This window comes from Protomyctophum parallelum, assembly GCF_964188405.1.
Source record: "Protomyctophum parallelum genome assembly, chromosome: 1".
Taxonomy (NCBI): Eukaryota; Metazoa; Chordata; class Actinopteri; order Myctophiformes; family Myctophidae; genus Protomyctophum; species Protomyctophum parallelum.
The window spans coordinates 25,408,146-25,422,896 of record NC_139697.1 but is presented as its reverse complement, the minus strand read 5'-3'; the positions used below and the strand labels follow the sequence as shown (position 1 = coordinate 25,422,896).

The 14,751-nt window shown below is 41.1% G+C and overlaps 1 protein-coding gene across 2 annotated transcripts in view; it reads right to left on the bottom strand.

The window, feature by feature from the left end:
• col9a1c (collagen, type IX, alpha 1c) overlaps window positions 1–11,074 on the bottom strand; it is a 55,830-nt gene extending 44,756 nt beyond the window's left edge. For both annotated transcript variants that reach the window (XM_083771144.1, XM_083771145.1), the window contains exons 1-2: window positions 10,896–11,074; window positions 5,300–5,385 (exon numbers count right to left, since the gene is read on the bottom strand). In XM_083771144.1, the coding sequence (XP_083627270.1) occupies window positions 5,300–5,385; window positions 10,896–10,924 (115 nt within the window). In that variant the 5' untranslated portion in view covers window positions 10,925–11,074. The remainder of the gene's footprint in view (window positions 1–5,299; window positions 5,386–10,895) is intronic.
• Window positions 11,075–14,751: the final 3,677 nt, after the last annotated feature.

Genomic DNA, 14,751 nt, shown 5'->3' with positions numbered 1-14,751 from the left:
TCCTCACTGAATTTAACAAAGGCTTTGAAGATTTATTTTGTATTGCTTCAATACCCACCTGCGAGTCTTTGAAAGGAAAAGGGAATAATCATAAATGTCACCAGCGATTAAGATCAGCATTTACAGCACTGCAGTGAAATTTTTATGTGGCTTTCTCATACTCATACAGGGTCAGATCTGTGAAGGACACAGAGCGATATTTCTTAAGCCTTAGGCCCAGACCATTTCGCCATGCAACTCCTTGCAACCAAACGGTTGCAAAAAATCCTAAAAATGCAGCAGTGTGCAGGGACCTTTAAAGTTGCATTGGTGCGTTTTGGGCCTTACAGTATACTTTGTCATGCGATAATTCGCTAAAATAGCCCATCTAAATGCTCATATAACGCATCCCGATGCAAGATGCTGAGATCAGCTTTTTTAGCTATTTCTTGTGAGTCTATACTTAGATGAGTTGCAAAAATGGCTGACCTACAAGCTTGCAACACATTGTGAGCTTGTAGATCTGATTATTATTATTATTATTATTTTATGAATTATTTATTTGGGGGGGGGGGGGGTTATAAATACTAATAGAAATAAATATATAAAGAAAACTTCCCAAAAGGAAAAGTTTGTATTTAATTCAGTGTGCCTGCAGAAGCAGGGATATAAAATGCAGAGGCACGACCATGGAAACAATTCCCCCCAAGGCATTTTGTGTTATATCCTTTTCTTATAGTTGTGTTATTACAGCATACCTTACTGTTCTCAAACTTATTAATACAGTATTAAATCAATCAATAGTGGTCTGTGATTTAGGTAGCAGATTTATGATGGAGAGCTCTAAAGACTCCTCTTATGATCCAAATATGTCAGAAGAGATGCATGGCAGTGTAATTAATGTTGATGAATGGGTAGCAGCCTTGACTGTTAAAGGTAAAGTCGAGGTCACGTCTTCAGAAATATTAAATGCTAATGTATAATAAAAGTGGTGCTGGCAGGTAATCCACTTTGCTGTTTATTAATTTGTAGTAAGTAGAGGTCGGTCTCTGTAATTTATCAAAAAGGAAAGCTCACCGGGGGAATAAATAAATATATACAGAGTCTGCAGTATATCACGTTATTGGCAGTTTTGTTGTTGTTGCTCATTACAATTCCTAGTCGGGTTTCTCAGTACCACAGAGGAATGAAGTTTGGAAGATTTAGTTTCATAAAGTTTAGTAAAGGAACTTGGTCCATATAGTATTTAACAAATGAATGCTGCAACTGTTAGGATGTGTGAGGATAGGATGCTAGGATGATGCCTGAGGCAGGTCAGACTCTGGTACATTCTGTCTCTTCCTCCATTCACAGGGAGTACAGCAGTGCTTCTCAAAGGTTTATTTGGACTCTCGGAGTGTGCAATGGGGGTCCTTGAAAGTCAGAGAACCAACGCTCTACTGGTCCATGGACCATTGTACATTCTGTAAACTAGCCTTTTTCACTAACGGATGATGACTTTTTTAGTAAGTATAATATTATGTTTGGTTGCACTTGGGTGTTGCGCTCTGAAAATAGCAAATCTACAAGCTCACAACACGTCTTGCTGCAATGCCTTCTAAGCATGCAATCAAGTTTAAAATCAGCCATTACGATGCCATCAAGGCCTGCCAAAGTATTAACAGTTTGTCGACAAAATCAACGACATTTGATAGTTTAGTAGCCAACAAAAATACTTTTCAGATGACTAAACTAAATGAAATTTCATTCAAAATATACTGACTATAACTAAATGAAAATCCGCTGTCAAAACTAACACTGCCGTGGACCAATGGTTGAGAAACCGTGGAATACTGCCAACCCTGTGATGAGGTGAGGTCTGGAAACCATGAACGTTGCGGCTGGAGGCCTCGCGACTCCATAACCTGACTCAGCATCATTTAGACCATTTTGACCTGAGAAAAGATTCTACAAATGTCTTCTAAATCGTAGTCGTTCTCAAACATTTTCATGTCAAGGACCCCCAAAAATATATGTAATTGGCCGCCGAGCCCCATCTTGTAGATCTGCTATTTTTCAATAGCTAAAGTAGAATATAATGCTATAAATTGGGTTCCCGTACAGAATGGGTTAGACGAGAGCAGTGTGGACGCACACACAGTACAGACATCTGGAAACTCTTCTCAGGTACCACATAACTGCTGAGAGATGAGATGCGGTGGTGAGTCGCCAATTATGCTGACACATTTACTGCCCATAAAACCATATCTGATGGTGAATGAGGACTTCACCTTGTTAAGCCGCGTCGCCCGCAGTGGCTATGGCCTATTATATATATTGGGGTTGTCCCAATCCAATCCCGATATCACAATTTCTGTGTTAGCCGATATCCGATACCAGTGTTGTGATCTCGTGTTGTGTTAATAGCAGACTCCTCACTCATAATATGTGCACTTTCAGTTTGGGCAACTCGAAAGCAAACTCCACATTCCCCAACATATTATTTACCTGCCATATAGTGTCAACCCCTTACCCCTGTGTCGGGTTGGTGGTTAGACTGGCATATTCGCCGATACCGATATGACAAATAAGGGCCGATACCGATACAGTATCGGGACATCTCTAATATATATATACCGTATGCTCCAAAATGCAACTCATTGTTGCAAATTAACAGGAGAGGAGTTGCAATTAAGAGACACATGTAAACGACAGCTGTACCTTTCTAAAAGTCTGTTTGATACTTATATTATTATAAACAACCAGGGGTGGAAAACATACTCACATGTTTTACTTAAGTAAAAGTATCAATACTGCTATACTGCTGTACTCATTATGCAGAATGTTTCAAGTTTTCTCAGTTTTTTCACAAGCACACAATGCGTCGCATCGCAGCGCATTGTGAGCTTGTAACTTGACGACTGGCAACTTGTTGACAAATTGGTTGTGATTTGACAATTGAAATTGAAAATTGAATTGTAGATTTTGAAATGACCGAAATGTATATAGGTCTGAAGGGTTTAATGTATGTTTTGGTATAATAATCAAAGTAACTGAAGTGGAGTATTGGACATTGGAAATACTCAAGTAAAGTACAAATGCCTCAAAATTGTAGTTACTGTATAAATACAGTACTTAAGTAATTGTACTTAGTTACTTTCCACCACTGTAAACAACATACATACACTGTACACAGTAGTCAGTCTGCATGCAGTGCATGCACACATTGCGGCTGTCAGGTGGACACCTTGTTTGTCCAGAATTGTTACTTTTCAAAAATAACCAATTCTAATTTATCTAGTTGTTAAAAGAGCCCTATAACCCCTTCGCCCATTTATACTTTATATAATTGGTCTACACTCATGCTCATTATTATTATCTGGCACCATTATTGTCAACTCGCTCTGTTTCTCAGAGAGCTGTGCAGACAGTTCGGAAAGCTGCCTATCAGTGAAATCATCGGCAGGCGGTTTTGTCATTATAAACCAAATTTCAAACTTTTTAATTCTTATTTTTTTTAAGGCAACAACGGATTATTTCTATTGCAGCACGGCGAGCACGATACCTTTCCAGAAGTACTTTCTAATAGCTTGGAACGTCAACTGCCGACGACTCCACAGTCCACCAATGACACACAGTGTGAGTGAGAAAAGGGAAATTGTGCCATCTTTGAGGTTAAATATGGGTGTTAAGTGTTACTTTAAACCATTCAATTGGTTCAATATTTATAAAAGCCACCGGAAACTCTGGACCACTTTACCTTTCAAAATGTATGTAAAACATTGACAATATACAGTATAGCAGACCAACAAGCTCAGCTTGTAGATCTGCTACTTTTAAAACGTTGTGTCACACTCTTGTGTGTGGAAGTAGAGCACTCATTAATTACGTCAAATCATACAAGGTTTAAATATTGGTACAAGGCTTCTGCTTACAGCCACAACAATATAAGTGCTGTATAAATCAATGTGTGTATATGTATATCAGGGGTGCCAAAATAAACTATTTTTGGCATCTGCCACTTGAATTAAGGTGACTGCACTTGATTGATTGACATCAAAAATCGCAGCACAAACCCATAATGCAAACAATTTTCAAAAACGTGTTTCGCACACTTGTCATTGTTTAACTGTTTTTTGTTTTTTCATGTGTATCACAATTATGTCTTTTTTATTATGTATTGTATGTGGAACATTTACATTGCCTGTTATTTCTTTCATTTTATTTAACAAAACTACTCATTATCATTGTCGATAATATTCTGATGTTGCCTAATAAAAACAGTATTACAAAAAATAAAATAAAAAAAAGTGTTTCGCACAAACATCAGTATTACAAAGTGCATTTGTCTAATATGTAACTATTTTCAGCAATATATATTTTTTATATAATATATATTTTTTGGTGGATAGATCTGGTTGAGCTGGTCATTTTGAAAGTACAGCTCTCAAGTCTAAAATGTGTGGGCACCCCTACTGTACATGCTGCTATTACATGTGGCCTGTGATGTATTCTGAATATTAACAGTGCATGTCCATATTTGAGATGCTCTGCCCTTGGCCCATGCACACAACCATGGAGAGGAGCTTATCATGATCAGAAGAGATTTAATCTGATTTAATCTTCCAGAGCAGACCAGCACAGGGCTGCCTTCTATTTCCGGCCATTCCCAGAGCTTTGTGTGAATGCCTGATGAAAATGATGATGATGATCTCAAAATAACAGTCAGTGTTTGGGGTTTGGATTCTCTGGCAAAGGCTAATTCTTTGATCTGTCCATTATTATTTGCAGACAACAGACAGCACACAGTGGCGCAGCTCAGCACAGCGAAACTGCCGTGCGCTGCAAGGTGCATGCAGAAAAATAATGGTTCTAAAAAAAGGCCGAAACGATGCTTCATTAAATAAGAAAATACTGAGCAAATACACAGTGTGCGGGTGTATTGTATTGCTTTCATTGATGTCCACTGGCCTACGCACCTGTGCATACGCCTGATTTATAGGTGTGCGAAAGGTTTCTCCTACAGATGATAGAACCATTCAATACAAATGCTTCTATAAATAACCAGTTTTGGTTCTTCAGCTGGTGCCGTGATGGTGGAGTGTTTTTTTATTTGTTATTGTTTTGAGTAATCTCTAAGATTATGTCTATCTTTTAGTTATGTAGTGGTTTTTGTAGTAGTTGTATTTTGACCTGGGTATCTGTGAATTGTGTCTATTTGTAATGTTGCTGTTTATATCACTGCACAAATGAAGCCCTGAAAGGAAAACGCAGCAATTTGAAGTTGAAGCTGCAGTTGGCGCACCTCACATTCTGTCTCTGTGTTTGTTTGGTAACTTACGTCCAAAGGCTGGAGTGAGGAGAGATGCCAGCAGGGCCATGCAGGCTGAAGTGTACAGCAACATTGTAGAATGCCGGTGCTGCTTCCTATTCAATCAGAGTTGAGAATTAATTTATATGCCATTATACATCTGCCACAAATCATTGTGTGTGTGTGTGTGTGTGTGTGTGTGTGTGTGTGTGTGTGTGTGTCTGTGCCTGCGTGCGTGTGTGCGTGCGTGTGTAAATTATTCAAACAGCATCAACATAAACCACAAATAATCTCCGACACTGGCACACCGCTAGGTATAAATCAGGCCTCGTCCATCTGCGCACATATCTCGCATGCAGACCGTCATGTCACTGTGTGGGCTGCAGACAGCATGCAGTCACAACTCTTATTACAGCAGTAGTGGTTGTCAACCAGTAGCATTTCAATGACCCCCCAAAAAATTACTATGTATATATTTGGCCACAGACACCTATCTGGAAAGATCTTGTGCCAAGGACCCCCATAAGAGAATATTGGTGCTGTTAAAATGTTTCAAAGATATTGCAAATCTTGCTATTTTCCAAATAATATACTGTAGCTGTTAAACAGATTTTTATACTATATGTAATTATTAGCTGCTACCTTTTTAAACAATTAAAGAATTTCTAATGAATACACTTGGAAAGGGGACTTTCACCATTTCACACAATGAAGGTTGTGTTGGCATCTTTAGGTAAGGATAGGCTAGAAAGAACTAATGGGATATCTTTTTATTTTAACTAATTGTAAATAGTTGAAAAATTCTGAAACTTTGGAAAACTTTTCACTTATAATCACATCTCAAAACAGGGATGAAAGGGGTTACAAATCTTAACACATTGGCTGCGTACTGTAATTGCAGATACCGATAAGTAAAACAAAATTCAAATAATCCACTCGTTCTCCACTGGTGGGCCCTATGAGGATATTACAAGAGGGTACCAAAAAGTTAGCTAAGTTAGTTAAATGGGCCTTCACCCCGAAAATGTTGATAACAACCACTGAATTAGTTGAACATAGGGGAGGGGCTGAGACAGCTTTTAGTTTCAAATGAGCCAAATAAAACTGTTCCACTTGAGCCTGACAGAACTTTTATAGTGGGAACAACTACTGTGTTAAGTGCTCAGATTGTGGGCGGCCAACACTTTAGAGCTTTTTCCAAGTGGGGCCCTGATCCAGAAAAAGGTTGAGTACCACTGAAACAATCACAAATCTATCGGCCTGCAGACAGGTATGTATCGGTCAGGCTTTATACTTTCAAGGAGGCACTGTGTGCAAGCTCGCGTCGTGTCCCCGGACCACCTCCAGACTGTGGCTGTCTCTGTTCCATGCCAAATCCATCTCCCTCCCTGCGCCGCGCAGCGTGAGGCAGCCACACATCAATGATTCAATGGGAGGCTCAAGGGGACGCTGAGGGCAGCCCTCCCTCCCTCCCTCCCTGGCAAAGGAAATCTTACAAACTTCACGGGCCGTAATGTACTGGAGCACAGGTTTGTCTTGCATCCTGTATTCCTCTTTTTATTGCAAGACGTGTGTGTGTGTGCGCACGTGCGTGTGTGTGTGTATTCGTGCGTGCGTGTGTGCGTGCCTGTTGGGCTTAAGTGGAGCGGAGGTGAGATAGTGGACATGGGCGATTTAAAAAGCAACAATGTCCTTGTGTATTCCTCTCACACAAAATTCTATTTGCATACCGTTGCTGTTGGGCAGAGACCCTGTATCTCCATTTCAAAGTTTGTTTTGTTTTTACCAGCTGCTTGGAAAGCAAGCTGGTCTATTTTCTCTCGGCTTTGACGACCAATTTCTCATTGGTTGCCGTAGTGACGACCTATCATCCTGATTGTCTGCCTCGTCAGACACTTTTTGCCAGCCGACCGTAAGCCAATGGGACAGCATTGCAGCCAGCAAGACCCATTGTCTAAACGCCGCGGTACATACAGTAGGTTGAGAAACACTGGTCTAAACGGCATGAACACTCAAAACATCTACAAGCTCCGACACTAACTTTTATCATCCTATTCTTGTTTTCGTCACGTCACGCGCCAATGTTATTTGACGAAATATAATATAATGTCAACTTTCAAGTACAAGACGTAAGCTAACCCAATAAACCATGCAGGTAAAGTAATGCGAAGCAGACACACATGCATGTGCTTGTGTGCGTGCGTGCGTGCGTGCAGCTGGTGAAATATAACTGTAATTTTGAGCTTTTTGTTTTGTAAATGAATGCCCTTCGTCATACTACAGTGGCACTGTCTGGCACACAAGAAGTAGCAAAACTATCCAATATGTTAGATGTGCCATTCCAATACTTCAGGCTTTCCTGTACTTTTCCTGCATTCTTTCCGAAAAACTTGTTTTCCCCCCAAGGTTCTTTTCACTAGAATAGTATAGCATTTGCATAACACCTTTGCAAATGCCCTCCTTTCTCACTGACAATGTTCTGGCAATCCAATGTCTTGCCAATGGGCAAATATGGCATGACATGTGAAGTTCTATTTTTGAAAATATGTGAGTGAAAGTGTCTAAGTGTGGGTTTTTATAAATGATAACTAATCTAAAGTTTTAACAAGGCTAAATAATAGCTCCATTTGGAACACAGGTTCTCTTTTCAATTTCCTGATAAGTAACGCTTTTGGACATTAATTATACAAGGTTTCCACCCAACATCGACGTTTGTTCCCAGCCGAGCCGGTCTGAGCTAAACACAAGGATCCAGACAGACTGCATCTTCAGTCAGCATGCGTCACCGTGCAGACTCCACAGGGACCCCGCTGACATTGTACGCGTGTGTGCCATGCTTTGCACACCTCCTAACACAGACCCGGGATCATGTTAACACAGATGTGATGATGCCACACAGATCATGGTTTCTTCTGCCCCTTTAAAAATCATTTTATTGTGTCATCATCATTATTTAGTATAATAATGCCTGATCTATACTTTGGCATACGACATTTGATCTACAAGCCCTATATAACTCTGCTAATTTAGAAAGAATATGTTAACACCACAGGGTGAAAGTGGTTACAGAACACATTTTTGTTTCAGTGAGATATTTCACATATTTCTACTCTTTTGTTAGAATGTTTATCAGCACATTCTCAATAAATGTGCAGATACAACATATAACAACAGTCATTCTCAAACTTTTCAGTGTCAAGGACCCCCAGTTTGAGATGAATATAGGACTCATATACAGTAACTCTAGTCAGTACTATACAGTACAAATAGAACCAAAATTAATGTAACCAAATGCCGATTTGGAAACAAATGGACCCTTTAACGGTCCATGTCCATTACATTTGCACTCTCACAGACTGGTAAGGGTCAATTTGGTTCTTAACCATGACACTTAATGCTGGGGACCCACTGGTTAACTCCCCTTATTCTGTGCTTTAGATCACGTTTAGATCAGTTGCCAAATGAATGGCCACAACATCATGGAAGCCAAGCCAATGATGGGGTGACATTTATGTGTTGCGCGTGTGGCCCATATCTCAAATCATATACAATAGCACTAACTGACAGGGCTGTATTTTGCGTGTCTTAAGTACCAGGTCTTATTCCCTAACTTGAGTAAACTAAAGACCTGGAGGCGTGATCAATGCTCTTTGGCCACTCAGAATAGCCAAATGGCATTGATCACGCCTCCAGGTCTTTAGTTTACTCAAGTTAGGGAATAAGAACTGGTACTTAAGACACGCAAAATACAGCCCTGTGACTCCAGTGTCACCCATATGGGACCCATATGGTGCCACTCACCACCCCAGCCTCTCCTCTCACCCCAACCCCACAACCCTGAGCACCAGCCAGAACTCCTGGCACCCGGTCTGCACTCTCATTTGTCTTAATTAACCAACAACCGGATTGCTGATCAACACAAAAGTACAAATTAAGACCATGCATTTCGCTTTAATGAGCTGCCCGATCATTTCAAGGAACATTTAGTAAAGACTTTTCATTTATATTCCAAACGTCTCTTGCAGTGCTACAGTATACATCCCTACATCGTACTGAAGAACAGTTTGTGTGTCTGTGTGTGGTGTGCATTTCATTATACTGAGTGTCACTGGTGACAGGCCTCCGTCCATGTAATCAGACTGACACATTCAAACAGAAGCTTGCATGTGCGTGAGCGCAGACACGCACGCACGCACGCACGCACGCACGCACGCACGCACGCACGCACACACACACACACACACACACACACACACACACACACACGCTCGCAGGCAGACGCACGTTTGTAAGAATCCGTTATGTTTGCCAATTCTACATTTCTTTGTTTTTTTTGCAATTTTTTACCCCAAGCCAAAACTACTGATCTACAAGCTCACAAGCCCAAACTTTTCCTAAACCTGTCTCTCGAGTCTCAACGCATTTGTTTTAAACCATAAAACAACCATTTCTCTTGTGAGGACCTGGAAAATGGTCCTCACAATGTCTATTACTCAAATGCATACTATTATATACATGAAACGACATTTCGTTCTCTTATGCATTTTATGTATCTGCTGAATGACAATAAAGCTATCTATCTATCTATCTATCTATCTATGTGGAGACATGGCCATCAAGTGTGCACGCACGCACGCACACACACACACACACACACACACACACACACACACACACACACACACACACACACACACACACACACACACACACACACTGACACACACACACACACACACACACACACACACACACACACACACACACACACACACACACACAGGGTATTTCCAGACGCGTTTAAACATCTAGGTAGGCTAACGATTGAGGGGTTAAAGTCCGGAAGCTTGAAATATACACTAAAGCTTACGAGGGCTTTTACACTCTTCTACACACTCTCTGGGTCGATAGGCTGCTAGCTGTACCGCATGTGAGCATGGCCCATGAGATTAGGATGCAGATTTATCTCAGCTCTGGCAAATGGCCAGCTGTTTTAATCCATATCCATATCTTACTTATGCCCATCACACCACTGAATTGCTGGAAGGCTTATCACTGTATACAACACGTACAGTATAGCTAATGTTTTAGTGCTTCTCAAAAATGTTCCTTGTTCAAGGAATACTTGAATTGTACACACATTTTCCTGTGGACCCCCTGGAACCGTCTCAAGGACCCTATACTGAACCCTGAATAACGTCTTGTTGTCACTTTGTTCTCAACGTGGGGTATACTGTACAGTGTACAGTGTACACTTTCAGAGTTAATACAACACTGAGGATGTTACAGTGGTCCCAATATGATTTTGTAATCAACTGATGCCTCACAGTGAGTCCCGGGTTCGGCTCTTCACTATGTGTACTATCAAAAAAGGCAGACTCTCTCTCTTACTTGTGTGCTATCATTTATTTATATGTTAAGGGGTTCCATGGCCTAACCAATGCATATCAAACTGGGGATCCTTGAAATGCAATAAAAAAGAGAATCAGAAAACACTAACCCAGATCAGCTCCTGATATTTTCAAACTTCAAGCTGAGCAGGCAAGTGGGAGGACATCTTTAAAAAAAAAATAAAAAAAAATAAAAGAGGGCTGAAAATAAACAATCGGGCGGGATGGGAGCTTACCTTGACAAGGCTGAGCCGTGGAAGGCCATGTTTTATTTCCGCGGTGCCGGCGAGACAGACAGCTTCAGCAGGTATGGAAGGAAGGCTCAACCGATGTGGTAGAAAAACCCAGGAGAAAGAAAGAGAGAGAGAGAGCGGCCGACATGAAATTTCAAGCCCCTGAAGTGCGGGTCCTACCTGTGCATGTTGGGGACTGACTGAGAGACGGCGTGTTCCACGGGATGCTCAAACTTTTTCTGAGGACACATAAAAGTTTGTTGGTCGGGTTCCCATTGGCCAGGCCGTGCTTCAGGAGGTGGTGACTGCATATTTTTTATTGCCGACACTTGAAAAGATGTTGAGGCCCCTGGGCCCTTCCATGCCCACATTAACCCCCACCTCTCCCACCCGTCGCTTCCCTCCACCCTGCCTCCCCACCTTCCTTACGGTAGCCCCCTAATGACATGTGTTGGCCGTATGCAATTCTCTGTTAATAATTATCGTGGGGCTATGGCAGTGGTGGATAGTAACTGAGTACATTTACTCGAGTTCTATATGTTGAGTATTAGCACTTGAGTAAATGTGAAGAGCTTTGGACCTCACTTCCAGCTCACATCAAAGCCACCCCCACCCCGTTCAAAAACTCCCTTAAAACCCACCGCTTTCCCCTCTTTTGCCTTTTAATTGTAATGTATTTGTTTGCTCAGGGTTTACCTTTTAAATAGTTATTATGTTAATAAACGTTTCTTTTGCTCTGTTCGAGTACCAATAAAACGCTATATAAATTGGATGTATTATATTATTATATTATTATTATTATTACAGTATTTACAGTATTGTTTACTTTACTTGAATATTGCCAATATATACTTTTATACTTATACTTCATCTCAGAGGCATTGCACTTTTTACTCTATTTTTCATAATGTGGTATTGCTACTTTTACAAAAAATTAATCTGAGTATACCTCTTATACCACTGTGTAATTCTGTTTAGACAGGTGATGACATGTTTATTTGATAATCAACATATACATTCGTCAGTGTACTGTAGGTGAAGAATGCGTGTATGCAGTTAGGCCTGTAGTGTAGACATGCAGAAAGCCTTGTCATTACCTTAACGTCCTCCCCAGGCAGGCCTGTTATTTGCTTAAACTGCATGTTACGGAAGTGTGTGACAGATTAAATGCTTTTTGATGTGAATAATCACTCTCGATTGGGTGCACACGATAGAAGAGTGCTTCACAACCTTTTTTGCTGTGGAGCCCCCTCTCCTTACATCTGACAGAAGCTGGGACGCCCCCACATGTGTTCTCAGTCACACGCACACACATACAGACATACTGTACATTCTCATACGAGATGAATGAAAAGATTAGCCTGATCTACAAGATGACAATGTGTCACATCGCGGCACGTTGTGGGCTTGTAGATCAGCTATTTCGCCATTTATTTTTCTCAAACACTTGGGGAAACTAAATAAATGTCTTGCATGTACAACGTTGTCATCAAGGGATGAGGGTACTTGGCATTTAAGAGTTTGACAACCACTGAGTCATTCTGAAATAGGGGGAATAGAGTTGTGACTCATGCCCAGGGATACAGGAGGTCGAACCAGTTACCTTACGATTCCCAGACGGCTTCTCTACCCTGCAATTTCTTTGCATCCTCCAGCATCACCCATCCTCATGGTTCAGCTCTCTCTGAATCACCCATCAAATGTGGTGTCATTCGGAGTTCCCTGTGCAAGCTGAACTGCTTTAAGCTATTCCACATCAAAGCCATGAGCTCTATATACTGATAGTAATCATTGCTATAGAGCGTTTATTCAGTAAAGGCTCGTACACACTGCACGATATTTGCTTCGATTATGCTGTCGGGGATAATTTTTGGTGCTCGCCGACAAAGCTCTGCTCATTGTTTGTCATTACTTCCCATTTCACTTGTTTATCCTGTGTTCTCAGATTAGATGTAATTGGTATCATGGCTTTGAAAAAATATTTTCTGTTTACTAAAGAGCTGGAGAGACAAGGAGAGGAAGTTAGCAAAGATTACTCTCAGAACCATTTAAAATTAAAATCACTTAACACATACAGTACTTATTTTTATGATGGTTGTTCTGCCATGTTGATCTAATAGCACACAATTAAAGTCTGCGTTGCACTGCATGTTATCTGTACGTACAGTATGTATGCACTATGTTGTCATTGTAATTTTAACAGCAGATACCGTACTGTATGTGTCCATAACACATTTCCTGTCTGGACAATAGCATCTATCCGATACTGTATTCTATCTTATGTCTACGTCTGTTTTAATCATTGCCTTATCTACATCTACATGATGTCATATAGTTCTAAGCATCATGCTGTAGTGTACATACCTGCTATGCTATATGTTTAGGCTATTATCTTTTTTATTTATATTATCTTTTTTTAGTTCTATCCTGTGTTTTTCTTATCTCTCCCTCTCTTATCTCTCCCTCTCCCTCTCTCTCTCTCTCTCTCTCTCTCTCCTGATTTCTCTACCATCTCACATAAAACTACAAAACGGAGTACACCCTAACCCTTTCCACCTGTATACCGGTAGATGTGACAATAAGCTACCATGTTTCTGATTCTGATGCCCGTTGTTCCACAACAGAACGCAACGGAATGAAGGTTTTAAGCCATCCCTGTCGTCACACCTGCTTTAAAGGAAAAGCCATTTTGATCCCCCCAAAAAAAAGATAATAACCACCATCAGAGGAGTGTAATGACCACTTTCGCTTTGACATGTTTTTTATGAGCGTGCATTCCGCAAGAGTTTTAATTCGTTTCCACTGTCCGCTCATATACTATTGTATTCCAGCGTGTGGCTGGCGTGTTATCGATCCCGGCAAGGTGCTGAAAAGTCTGGTCCTCCACACTACACAATATCAAATAAAATAATCTAATCTGCCATTAGGGATCATTAACCCCCCAGGCAACTGATACTCGGCAATTTACTACAGGCAATGATGAAAAGGTCAAGCATAACCTTATGTATGTGTATCTCGTTACCTTGGATCAATAATGTGCTTGTTGCTACACCACAACGGGCCATCTGAAGAGGGCTCCTGTGCTCGTAGAAAGGCCCGGGAACATGATACACTGACTGGGGTCCCCTCCCTCCACGTTTGGTGACAGAGATCATGTGTCTGGTGGAGATAATTGCCAGCTTGTGCTTTCAATGGGACTATGATGGGGCTGCAGGGACACTGGAGACATAGGAAAACAAGCCACACAGAAGGTCCCATGACCAGAACACTTGTGATCTACACAGTAACGCACGCACGCACACACACACACACACACACACACACACACACACACACACACACACACACACACACACACACACACACACACACACACACAGCAACATTCTCAGCGTTAATTCAACTCTGGTTGAGTGTAGAAAAGGAGCCAAATGGACCCCATTTGGGTCAATGCTTTTGGGTGGGCCGCAAACGGGCTTCCAGATTTTCCTGTAAGCTGGTGCTTAACATGTGCAAACTGTCTCTTAAGTTTATCCAGGTCTAGGATCTTCTAGACACAAGGAAGCCTCTGGAAGAAGATGAACAAAGAAAAAAACAATCAATAGTGTAGCTCTCTTAATCAAGGGCACTCTCAGTTGATGCCTGGAAGAGTGCCAGAGCACCAGAAAGGCAGCGATGGACTCGATTTTAGAGCAAAGTGAAACAGGGATCAGAGAGTGCAAACCGTTTACATGGCCTGCATGTGAATAGAATGGAGTAAAATATATTCAGTGATAGAACACACTGGATAGAAATGGTGGGCATTAATATCATCCAGCTCTCACACGGCAATGCAGAATGCAGGTCATTATATTCATAG